The sequence below is a fragment of the Dipodomys merriami genome, unplaced genomic scaffold (assembly GCF_024711535.1).
Source record: "Dipodomys merriami isolate MVZ:Mamm:240054 unplaced genomic scaffold, mDipMer1.0.p SCAF_44, whole genome shotgun sequence".
Taxonomy (NCBI): domain Eukaryota; kingdom Metazoa; phylum Chordata; class Mammalia; order Rodentia; family Heteromyidae; genus Dipodomys; species Dipodomys merriami.
The window spans coordinates 3,843,772-3,856,700 of NW_027206002.1; the positions used below are offsets into that span (position 1 = coordinate 3,843,772).

General features: G+C 46.3%; 1 protein-coding gene across 1 annotated transcript in view; it reads left to right on the forward strand.

Moving 5' to 3' along the window:
- Rufy1 (RUN and FYVE domain containing 1) overlaps nucleotides 1–12,929 on the forward strand; it is a 36,277-nt gene that overhangs the window by 18,170 nt on the left and 5,178 nt on the right. Inside the window, exons 9-15 of the mRNA XM_069993810.1 lie at nucleotides 87–188; nucleotides 2,964–3,080; nucleotides 4,116–4,283; nucleotides 7,887–7,984; nucleotides 9,191–9,310; nucleotides 9,770–9,899; nucleotides 12,528–12,622. Of these exons, the coding sequence (XP_069849911.1) occupies nucleotides 87–188; nucleotides 2,964–3,080; nucleotides 4,116–4,283; nucleotides 7,887–7,984; nucleotides 9,191–9,310; nucleotides 9,770–9,899; nucleotides 12,528–12,622 (830 nt within the window). The remainder of the gene's footprint in view (nucleotides 1–86; nucleotides 189–2,963; nucleotides 3,081–4,115; nucleotides 4,284–7,886; nucleotides 7,985–9,190; nucleotides 9,311–9,769; nucleotides 9,900–12,527; nucleotides 12,623–12,929) is intronic.

A 12,929-nucleotide genomic window follows, 5' to 3' on the forward strand; every position in this document is an offset into this window, starting at 1 on the left:
AATGTTAGTGTTTTAAAATTTGAACAGCAAGATTGATTTTGATGTTAAGAAATGTAATTTTTTTAATTTAAATCTTTCTTAATCAGCTTTCTGCCGCGACAGACCGCATTTGCTCACTGCAAGAAGAACAGCAGCAATTAAGAGAACAGAATGAATTGATCCGTGAGAGAAGTGAAAAGAGCGTAGAGGTAAGTAATGGACCTCACTATTGGGTATCAGTAAGCAGCTCACCCAGCACCAGCCTCGAGCTCATGACGTCATCCCCTGGGTATCTGTGAGGGATCTCCAGGATCCTGCCCCACCCCTTGGATACCTAAACCCATGATGCTCGAGTCTCTTGAATAAAGGGCATTGCCTTGGTTCTCTGAATATATCCTCCCAGATACTTAAATAATCTCTGGATTGCTTATAATATCTCATCCAATATGAACACTCTGTGAGTAGCTGCTACTGTGTTGTTTAGGGACCAATGACAAGAAAATTAAGGTCCATGCATTTTCAGAACAGTGAGGTATTTTCCCTTAAATATTTCTAATCCTGCTTGGTTGATTCCCCTGATACAGAGCCTGCAAGTACTAGGGCTAAGTGTAGTTTTGTTTTGTTTTGTTTTTGTTTTTTCCAGTCCTGGGGCTTGAACTCAGGGCCTGGACACTGTCCCTGAGCTTCTTTTTGATCAAGGCTAGTACTCTACCACTTGAGCCACAGAACCACTTCTGGCTTTTTCTGTTTATATGGTACTGAGGAATCGAACCCAGGGCTTCTTGAATGGTAGGCAAGCACTCTACCACTAAGCCACATTTCTAGTCAGTGTAGTTTTAACAGTTACCCAGTCTACAGAATATACAAAAAGGTTCCTCTTGCTTCTGTCCCAACACATGCCATTCACAGGCAACCTAGACCTCAATACTCCTTTGTACTTCAGAGTTCCTATTGGTTATTTTTTTTTTTATTGTGAACATACTGTACAGAGGGGTTACAATTACATGGGCAAGATAATGAGTACATTTCTTATCAAGCATTGCAGCCTCCTCCTTTGTTTACCCTTCACATCCCTTCCCAGCCTCCCCTCGCCCCTCTACCCAATCCTCCCCCTCCCACCACCACCGAAGTTGTAAAGTTCGTTTTCGACATGACAACTTGTACTTCTCATTGTTGCAACGGGTCCACCTGTATCCTTAAACGACTTGTTTTTCCCCTTCTCCACAAATTTATACCGACATCAAATATAGTGAAAGCAGGGGTTATACTGTGGGGGAGGGACATACAAAGCAACAAAGAGATAATCTTATAAATGCGTTAGAAACAAATGCATGAAAGAGAAAAAAAATTTAAATACATAGCTAAGGGTTCATTTTCCTAGCATCACATTATCTGACCTTTTCTGCTTGACTCATACATATACTAGATATTGTAAATAAGGGAAACCATGGTACGTGTGTTTCTTTGGGCTTGGCTTACTTCACTTAATATAATTTTTTCCAAGCCTTTCCATTTCCTAACAAATGGGGCAATGCCATTCTTTCTGATGGAGGCATAGAATTCCATTGTGTATATATACCACATTTTCTTGATCCATTCATCTACTGAGGGACATCTGGGTTGGTTCCATATCTTAACTATAGTAAATAGTGCTGCAATAAACATAGTCATGCTGGTAGGTTTAGTGTGGGCTTGTTTGTAAACATTTGGGTAAATGCCCAAAAGTGGGATTGCTGGGTCATTCCTATTGGTTATTAATGCCTGTTCATATGCTGCATCCTATTACGCCATCACTGGTGTCCAAGGATGGCTCGGCCCCTCCCTCCCTCTTCCTGTAGGGCTTTGTGTATCACAGTATGTGTTCAGTGGTTTGTAATATTGCCAACTTGCAGCTTTGTCTTATCTGATGTCTTAAAAGTAGAAACCTATCCAATTCACCATTAAATCCACCCAGTACTAAGTTAAAACCTAGTCAGTAAATAGTAATGGATTGAGTGAGGTTTCCTACCAGAGACTAGTATTCTATTTTAAGAAGAAATGACTCAAAATTACTATAAAAATGTAACTTTTTAGGGGCTGGGAAGGTAGTTCAGTGGTAGAGTACTTGCCTTGCACCACATAAAAACAGAAAGCTGGAAGTGGCGCTGTGGATCAAGTGGTAAAGTGGTAGCCTTGAGCTGAAGAGCTGAGGGACAGCACCCAGGCCCAGAGTTCAGGCCCCAGGACTGACAAAAAGAAGAATGTAACTTTTCAAACTTTCATTGGCGCTAGGCAATAGTGGCTCACTCCTGTAATTCTAGCTACTCAAGAGGCTGAGATCTGAGGATCACAGTTCAAAGCCAACCTGGGCAAGAACATCCATGAGACTCTTACCTCCAATTAACAACCAGAAAATTGGAAGTGGTGCTGTGGCTCAAGTGGTAGAGCTCTAGCCTTGAACTGAAGAGTGCAGGGACAGTGCCCAGGCCCAACAAAAAGCCCCGCAACCAACAAAAACAAAAGAGGCTGAAATCTGAGGATTGGGATTCAAAGCCAGCTTGGCAGAAAAGTCTGTGAGACTTATCTCCAATTAACAACCAGAAGTGACACTGTGGCTCAGAGTGGTAGAGTGCTAGCCTTCAGCAAAAAATGCTCAGGGACAGTGCCAAGGCCCTGATTTCAAGCCCCACAATAACAACAAAAAAATTATATTGGTTTATCCAGACATAACATACACCTGTAATCCCAGCACTTGGAAAGCTGAGGATTGGGAGTTTAAAGCCAGCCATAGGGAGGCTTCGTCTAATAAAAAAAAAAAAAGGGTATTGGCCTGCTCCCATCCTTCATCTTTCAAATTCTAACACCTTTATGAACATAAACTTTCCCCATCATGTCTAAAAGGTAGAAAATTATCCTTTATATTTAGAATTATGGTATGTTTTAATATATTACTAGTGTGCTTTTCACCAGCAACCCATTCTTCTGGGTGTTTTTGCTTGATTCAGATAACAAAACAGGACACAAAAGTTGAGCTGGAGACTTATAAGCAGACCCGGCAAGGCCTGGATGAAATGTACAGTGATGTGTGGAAGCAGCTGAAGGAGGAGAAGAAAGTGAGGCAGGTGAGTGTGAGCCCTGTATACTCAGGGAGAAGCCCTCTGTAGCCCAAGGATATGCTTAAACCTGCCGAGGTGGCGTACACAGAAGTTCATGAGTTTACAGTGACTATGAGTTGCAGTGTTCACATTATTCCACCTGATCGCTTCTGTTTTGTTCCCATTTTTATTACCAACCTCTTTTAGAGGTTGCTAGGAGACCAGAGTCATGGTTCCTTTGATAATATCCCACTTTCCATCAGAGCCTCTCTGGCCTATTTATTTCCACTCAGTGTGTGTGAGTGACCAGAGTGCTTCATGGGGGCTGGGAAGGTAGGCTGCTTGCCTTGCATGCATGAGGCCCTGGGTTCGATTCCTCAGCACCACGTAAGCAGAAGAAAAAAAAAAGCAGGAAGTAGTGCTGTGGCTCAAGTCGTAGAGCACTAGCCTTGAGCTTGAGAGTTGAGGGGCAGCGCCCAGGCTCAGAGTTCAGGCCCCATGACCGGCAAAATCAAAACAAAACAGAGTTCTTCATGGAACTATGTTCTGTGCCTGCGTTTACTTCCTCCCTCCCTTGAATGACTGTGGGGGTCACATGTTCTGAGTTCCTCAAGACAGAATTGTTACCCTCAACCAGCAGCCCACTCCAGCAAGTGTAACACCTCATCGTCAGGTCCTCCCGGAACCAGGCACCAGCCCAGCATCCTTCCAGGGTCTGGTCACTGGGTTACAACATGGCTGCTAAAACACGAGGCTCACTCTGCAAGTCAGCTTTCTATTGACTTGACATACAGAACAAACCTTAACTGTACAGTAATGAAAGGGTGAAGCTTCAGGCAGACTAGCCTTAGCCTCCAAACTTGTCCTCAAACCTCCAGGTTTGTCCTTAACCACTCCAACCCATTGTCAATCCCCCAAGCTCATCCTCAACACGCCCCCCATTGTCAACACCCCAATCCTGTCCTCACCTGCCATTGTCTGAATCATTACCCAGAACAAGCTCAATGTGTACATTTGTATGCCCTGCTTATACACACGTTTCCTTGTAAATATCCTCCAAAGGAGCTAGAAAAAGAACTGGAGTTACAAGTTGGGATGAAAACAGAAATGGAGATCGCCATGAAGTTACTGGAAAAAGACACCCACGAGAAGCAGGACACACTCGTTGCTCTGCGCCAGCAACTAGAAGAAGTCAAAGCCATTAATTTACAGATGTTCCACAAGGTTCAGGTGGGGGAGTGGCTTCATGTCTGTGTGGCAGTGTTCTTCCCTGCTGCTGCTTTCCATGTATTGTTGTTGTCTTAAGTCACTTGCCCAGTGAGCCAGGAGACAGATCTGTGAGCGTCGCAGACCTGTGTGTCAGACCTGAACCTCAGCCCTTTTGAATTTGACCACTTAATGATCGATTTATGTATTTACTTATTTATTTGTGAATGAAAGGATAGATGGATAGAGGGATGGATGAGGGAGACAAGATTTTTCTCTGTAGCCCAGATTAGCCTCTTCCTTTCTCAGCCTCCTGAGTACAGGATTATGGCATATGCCATATTTATTGTATGTAACTTATTTGGTCCTTACAACAATATGTGAGAAATGGAGGAAAATGGGAGTAACAAGCGAGAACCAAGTGGCTAAATCCGGTGCCTCTGGGGATGCAGCTTAGTAGAGCTAGCAATGAGCCATTGCTATGTCTTTTGAACCCATGCCCAAATTGTGTCACACCTCCATGGTTTCCCTGCTGTTTTCCTCTTATTTCAGTGACTAATTGTGTACATCAACAGTTGGGAGAAGTAAAGACAGCAGTTAACACTGTCTTTCCAGACTTGTCCTCACAGTCCCTGTGCTGGGTCTTCTGCTTGACTCTCCTGTGCTGTCATTTCAGATGGCCCACAGAGCCAGTCTGAAAAACAGCACCTAAAACTTCTCATGCTTCCTTCCACAAGCCACCAGACTGCACCATTCTGGGTCCCTCACAAAACATTCTTTTCCAGGCTCTGCTTCCTTCTTATTGTCAAAACAGACATGGTTTGTTTTCCACAGACTAGTGTCACTCTCCTTCCAGTTATGTCTGTCCTTCCTGACAGATTGTAACTTCTGCATCCTATTCAGTGTTATAGTCAATATGACAACCATACTGTCAACGACTGTTTCCTCCTTTTCCAAATCCTATGTGACTTTAATAGCAACAGTGAAAACTAAAGCAAGACAAAATGAATTACAATTTGAATTTGCTCACTTTTTCTGCTTGTTTAGGTCTGTGTTTAGAAGGCCAATTAGTGTGCTGTAACAATGTAGCAGTGTCTTTGAATATGGAGGCAGGGGCTGGGAATGTGGCTTAATGGTAGAGTGCTTGCCTAGCGTGCATGAAGCCTGGGTTCAATTCCTCAGTACCACATAAACAGAAAAAGCCGGAAGTGGTACTATGGCTCAAGTGGTAGAGTGCTAGCCTTGAGCAAAGAAACTCAGGGACAGCACCCAGGCCCTGAGTTCAAGCCCCAGGACTGGCAAAAAATAAATAAATAAATAAATAAATTATATATATATATATATATATACATACATACATGGAGGCATACGCATAATTATATGTAGTACAACTGGCCCATGGGGTCAGCTGCAGTGCATATGACCAGGAAGCCAGCAGGCAGCTGTTCTCACCATAGCCTGTCACGTACAGCCAGCAGCACAGAGAATGATAGACACACACACAACACACAACTACCTTTGAGTGAAAGAGCTCAAGGACAGTGCCCAGGCTCTGAGTTCAAGCCCCATGACTGACCTTAAAAAAAAAAAAATGTTTTTTAGCCAGGCACCAGTGGCTCATACCTGTAATCCTAGCTACTCAGGAGGCTGAGATCCGAGGATCACAGTTGAAAGCCAGCCCAAGCAGGAAAGTCCATGAGACTCTTATAAACTACTCAGAAAAAGCTGGAAGTGGCACTGTAGCTCAGGTGGTAAAGCACTAGTCTTGAGCACAGAGAGGCTCAAGGACAGTGTCCAGGTCCTGAGTTCAAGCCCCTGGAGCAGCACACATACAGACACACACACATACACATACACAGTAGCAGTGGATGTTAGTCTCTGGCCCATAACAGTCATCACTTCCTCTGAGCAGGAAAATGTCCTGGCACCTAATGGCAGACTGTTTCTTTCACTCAGCCAGCTTCCCTGGCTCTGCCTTCTTCAGGCACTTCCCCCACCTCAGCAGTCCTGTGCCCAGGCCTCAGGGAGTGTGTCCTTGAAGACTAAACCCCTGGGGTGGCCATTGTTCATTCACAGCCGGGCATTGCTCTGGGCAGGTATGTGGTTCTTTCAGGCACGGTTGGGTCCTGCTAGCCCTGTCTATTTCTTCCTCCCAGTGAACCTGGGTTCACTGACCACGGCTCTCCCACCTGCCTCTTTACTTTGCTTTTTATCCCATTAGTGTCTGTGTGTGGATCTGTGTCCCTGTCTGTCAGTAATGGCAGATCATCCAAAACAGTAGATTTAGATATGAGAGGCTTTTGTCTCAGGCCGGGTTTTTTGTTGTTGTTGTTTGTTTTTTTTTGAGCCTAGGGCTTCATGCATGCTAGTTATGTGCTACCACTGAGCCACGGGAGGTGTTTTCCTGGGGGCTTTATTACTGTTTTTTTCTTCTTTTGTCACATATTGCTGAGTCCAGAGCAATGGCTCCTCCAACCCCAGGAGACCCCAGCCCTACACCCTAGTCTGGCAGGCTTTGGCCTGGCACTGCGCCTCTATAAAACCTGCTCACATAGCAAACCGCCAACACACTAGCCACTCCCCTACTGTACCAGCAGCACAGCATTCCTGATTTCCAAGATTCAGTGAATCAGAGTTTTCCTTTGCCATAAGAAACAAGGACAGCCAGCTCTCAGCCTTGTCTACCTTGACAGCATCAAACCCACCTGCTAGGACCACAGCACACATATTTAGACTTCCATTGTCTGCTCCTGCTCCAGTTGCGTGCACTTCATACCCTTCCTTCCCCTTTCAGCTATCCAGGCTTGAACTCATCATCATCCTCAATTTAACATACACAGTAATAAAAATAATCTCGTTTGGCTAGGTGCCATGATTTATACCAGTAATGTTTGCTGTTTAGTAGGATATAGAGACTGAGGGAATCTCAGTTTATGGCCAACCCAAGAAAAAAGTTAGTGAGACCTCCATCTCAACAAAAAAATGCTGCCAGGCACCAGTGGCTCATGCCTGTAATACTAGCTACTCAGGAGGCTAAGATCTGAGGATTGTGATTCAAAGCCAGCCTGGGGAAGAAAAGACCATGAGACTCTGATCTCCAATTAACCACCAGAAAATCAGGAGTGGCGCTGTGGCTCAAGTGGTAGAGCACTCGCCTTGAACTGAGAAGCCCAAGGACAGCACCTAGGCTCAGAGTTCAAGACCCATGAGAGACAAAAAAAAAAAAAAAAAAGCTGGGCATGGTGGTATGCACCTGTTGTCCCAGTTCTGTGGGAAGCTTATATTGAAGGAGCAAGTCCAGGCTGAACTTCATTCCTCCTCACCTGAAAGTGAGTCTGTACCTCAAAAATAACTAAAGCAAAAGGGCTGGAGACATGGCTTAAGTGGCCGAATGCCTAACAAGTGCAAGGCCTTGTGTTCAAACTTCAGTACTGTCCAAAAAAGACTCTCACTTTCTTCTTCTTTTTTTTTTTACCTTCAATGGGTGACTTTACCATCGTCTCACATCCGTTTTTGTTTTTTAATATTTTTTCTTTCTAAGTACCTGTATTGACACGTAAGAGTACCTTCTTAAGGTTTTTTTAAGATTTTTTTTCAGAGCAGACATGAGGGTTCCTTGCTTTTTAGAATGCAGAGAGCAGTTTACAGCAGAAGAATGAAGCCATCACGAATTTTGAAGGAAAAAACAATCAAGTGATGTCCAACATGAAACAAATGGAAGAAAGGTAGTTACTTCCCCTGGCAAACAGTCCAACCCTTGAGGGCGGGGCATCCTTTGGGCCTGAGACAAACACAGCCCCTTCCGGAAGTACAGACCAATTCGGGTGGTGAGAGTCTTTCCCAGCAGAAGAGCTGGATGCAGTAGCTTTGCCCATGCAGTGTTTTGTTGAGCATCCTTTTGGCCACTACATCAAACTGTCCTCAACAGAAGCTGGGCAGTTAGTGTGTCACTCACATTTAAATATCAAGTCAAGCCGGGATCCATTAGCTCATGCCTATAATCCTCACTACTCAGAAGGCTGAGATCTGAGAATAATGGTTCAAAGCCAGCCTGAGCAGAAAAGTTCATGAGATTCTTATCTCCAATAAACTATTCAGAAAAAGTCAGAAGTGATGTTGTGGCTCAAATGGTAGAACACTAGCCTTGAGAACAAAGAGGCTCAAGGACAGTGCCCAGGCACTGAGTTCAGGTCCTAGGACTGGCCTGAATGAAGGAATGAATATCAAGTCAGCAGTGGGTTAGAATAGAGTCCAAAAGTAGGTATACACACAACCAGCCCCCAGCTCTTTACAAAGGAGAAGGAATAATGTTAGTAATGGACGTTTAGCACTGTTTTAACATCACACGCCAGACAGAGCTTCAGTGAAACTAGAACTGTTAACCTGAAGTGTAACACAAAAGCATCATCTGTAAGGGAACAACTTGGTAAAGAGACTCTTAAACTATTGTTCTGTGAAAGTCACAGTTAAGAGGGAAAAAAAGGCAAATTTGAGCAAAAGCTTAAGACCCTAGATAAAGCAGAAATGGCTGAGGGCATGGCTCTAATAGTAGAGTGCTTGTCTAGCAAGTATGAGATCCGGAGTTCAAAGCCAGTACCACCAAAAGGGCTATGACATACACCTGAATCCCACTTCCCAGGAGGCAGAGGCAGAGGATCTTGAATTGGAGGCAGCAGAACTCAGTACTTGAGAAGTCCCAGGTACTTGAGAAGCTGAGGCCAGAGGATCACTTTAACCCATGAGATTGAAATCAACCCGTGCGACATAGTGAGAACCTGTCTCAGAATAACAAAGCTAGATGTCATGATACACACCTGTATTCCCTGCACTGAGACAGCTGAGAGTTCCAGCCAGTCTGGGCTACTAAGACTGTCTCAAAAACAGAAACAGTATTTTCCTTCATAGCCATCTCTCTGTCTCTGTCACTCTAGGTTACAGCACTCGGAACGGGCAAGACAGGGGGCCGAGGAGCGGAGCCACAAGCTGCAGCAGGAGCTTGGCGGCAGGGTCAGCGCCCTGCAGCTGCAGCTGGCCCAGCTACACGAGCAATGGTAGGGAGCCTTGGGAGGTGGCAGGGGGCAGCTGGGAGAACTGGAGGAGGGAAGGGCTGAGGGGGCAGCTAGAACCCCACCTCAGACTTCACCCCTGCAAAGCTAAGATAAGCTGTAGAGCCCATGTGCTAAATAAAGAACAAATGATCAATGAGACTGCAAGCCTCCGGGGTCCAGCCAGTACCTGCCCACTCAGCCCTGGCCTTGACTACTTTACTCACTACCCCTAATTCAGTATCATCCCTTGCTGCTGGTGGCTGGAATTCCTGCTGTTAGCTCCATCTCTAACTCAGGAGAGGACTGTGCTGTGGTGTTTCCTTTCTCTCCATTGGCATCTCTACCAGTCGTTTGCTCAGCGGTCCTGGTTTCTTACGGAGGGAGGCACAAGTGGGCCTGGCTGTTCACATGATCTCCTGCCTCCCGCACCGAAACTAACTCCAATTCATCTTGGGACAACAGCTCAAGTCTAGAGAAAGAGTTGAAATCAGAAAAAGAGCAAAGACAAGCTCTTCAGCGAGAATTACAACGTGAAAAAGACTCCTCGTCTCTTCTCCGAACAGAGCTACAGCAAGTAGAAGGATTAAAGAAGGTAAGCCAAGGCCCACTCCTGTGCTCTTCATGTGGGAGCCCCACCACCCTCCAAAGTTTAGGGAGCTGTTCTCAGCTCCTGTCCAAGGAAAGGCCAAGATCACCTTCAGAATGGAATGGTGGCCAGGCACCAGTGGCTCACTACTATAATCCTAGCTCCTCAGGAGGCTAAGATCTGAGGACCATGGTTTGAAGCCAGCTGGGGCAGGAAAGTCCATGAGACTCTTACCTCTAATTAATCACCAGAAAACTGGAAGTAGAGCTGTGGCTTAAAGTGGTAGAGCACTAGCCTTGAGCAGAGCTCAGGGACAGTGCTGAGGCCCCAAGTTCAAGCCCCACAACCAACAAAAAAAGGGGGGGGCAAGGGCAGCAGAGAGTGAGGCTTGAGTGGTAAGCAAGGCACAACGCAAGACCTGCGCACGGAGCCCATGCAGGCATGGGCCCCTGCATTTGAAGGGGTCCCCAAACCAGCACTATGTAGAAAGGCCAGTGGGGTTTTTTTGTTGTTTTGTTTTGTTTTTTGTATGTTGTTGGTCATGGGTGCTGTCCCTGAGCTTTTGTGCTCAAAGCTAGCACTCTGTCATTTTGAGCCACAGCTCCACTTCTGGTTTGGTGCAGGGTGGTTAGTTGGAGATAAGAGTCTGATGGAGGCTGGGAAGGTGGCTCAGTGGTAGAGTGCTTGCCTTGCATGCATGAAGCCCTGAGTTCGATTCCTCAGCACCACATAAGCAGAAAAAGCCGGAAGTGGCACTGTGGTTCAAGTGGTAGAGCAGCTAGCCTTGAGCTGAAGAGCTGAGGGACAGCGCCCAGGCCCAGAGTTCAGGCATGGACTTTCTTGCCCAGGGTTGGCTTTGAACCACAATCCTCAGATCCTCAGATCTCAGTCTCCTGAGTAGCTAGGATTACAGGTATGAGCCCACAGCACCTTTCAAAGCCAATGCTTTCTAACCAACACCAGTGCATGCCTTCACCCCAGAGGGTGGCTGGCCACTTAGTTCAAGTTCAGATCATCCCCAGAAAGTAGACTGACTGGGACTCCAATCAGATCTAGAGTAAACCTGTCCTCCATTTCCCCCTGCCATTGCCTGCCTAGAAAATGTGGCCTAGATACTGCAGGCTTTAGAGAGTGAGCAAAGTGTGGTGCTATCCTGGCATCTCCATCTTCTAGGAGAACCAGGCCTCCCAGAAAATGCAGAGCAATCTGAAATCTCCCCCTACCTATAAAATCTCAACAGTCTTCGCGGCCTGGCCTTTCTGGGGAGAGTGGGTTACAGACTGTTGTATCAATCCTTCCTGCCTGCTCCCTTGGGAGACGATGTACCCAGGGCTCCAGGTTCCCCTGTCCGCTGTCACCAGCAGCCTCGCCAAGCCAAAATTGAGCTGTCCCTCCGGTGAGCAGGCTCAGACCAGTGCTTTGCAGTCTATGCCATGTGATGGTGTAGCTTCTGGTAGAAAGGGCGTCAAGCTGCTGGGAAGGGGAGGGGCTCCTCCATAGCTCAGAGTGGGGAAGGGAGAAATGATGGGAGAGGACCTAGAAAGTTCTGCTTACTCACTGAACAGATCCCCATTCTACTCCAATTTAGAAGACTTCTATTTGAATTATACCCTTCTACCTCAGCACTTCCCAACCTAGCAGGCCTAACCTCACCAGTAAGCCACTGCTTAGCACCCCAACACAGGGTACAGCAGAGGTTGGGGGTGCTGAGCCTCACTGGTGTTCCCAGCATCCCAAAATGAGTACTCAGCTGCTTTGTGTGTCTCTGTCTTGGCTTTCCCAGCCTTGCCAAGTATGCTGGCCCCAGGTACAGTCATCAGTGTTGTCCCTAGTGACCTTCCTTCCATGCCTGGCTCCCCGCACAGGCTCCCAGGCCTCCAGAGGTCTGGAACTCAGTCTTTATCATCCCTGGTCAGCCCTCTCCAAATCCGCCTCTGCAGTGCTGAACAGGAAGCTCCATCTTTTCAGGTGGCTGATGTCTTCGGTAATTTTGTGTCAGGCTCTGTTTTTGAGATGGCTGTTTCTAAAATGTGTATCTTTAATAGAAACTCACATAGGCAGGCCTTGTTTGTCCTGTAAGGGTAACTCGTTTGGGTTTTGAGGTTTTTTGGAGGGAGGGACAGTACTGGAAGTTGAATATTCAGTGCCTCTCATACATAGGTGCTCTACCACTTTAGCAATATCCCCAGACCTTTTTGCTTTAGTTATTTTTCAGGTAGGGTCTCAAGTGTTTTACCAGGATCAGCCTAGACTACACTCCTCCTAGTACATCTTCCACATAATCTGGATGACAAATGTATGCTACCACACCCAGCTTTCTTGTTGAAGTAGGGCTTCGTGTCTGCCTTTGAAATGGTGCCAGATCTCTACCTCCCCAGTAGGAGGGAAGACAGGCATGAGCTACCATTTCTGGCTTGGGGTAACTGGTTTTAATGTGCCTGATGAATGTATCTGATCCCTGCCCCAAGCTGGGCACCCCTCTTAGGATGCTCACCTTCCAACTGTCCGTAATATACAAAAGAACCTTTCTGGGAGATGTTAATGCGGTAAATCTGCTTTTTGCTCTTACAGTGTGTTATAAGATCTACAGGTGTTGCAGGACTGTGTGTTAGATGTGTGGTTTATCTGTTTCAGGAGTTGCGGGACCTCCAAGAGGAGAAGGCAGAGTTGCAGAAGGTCTGTGAGGAACAGGAACAAGCCCTCCAGGAAATGGGGTTGCACCTGAGCCAGTAAGAGCCAGTTCCCCACCTGTACCTTCACATTCTGTGACCTCCTCTCTAGTCATCTGCCCACCTGTCAGCCGAAGCTATTTTCTGTTGGTAGAATGAAGCAGATCCATGCAGAAAGTCTGACAGCTGGACAAGGGTGACCTCAGGAGGTCTGCAGTCAGGGAGGTCAAAGTGCTGATATCTGCCAACCACATAGGGATGTTATTAGTCAGACACAAGTTAATTTGTTGAGGGTAGGGAGAGAGAGAGAGAGAGAGAGAGAGAGAGAGAGAGAGAGAGAGAGAGAGAGAGAGAATCCCCTCCTCCC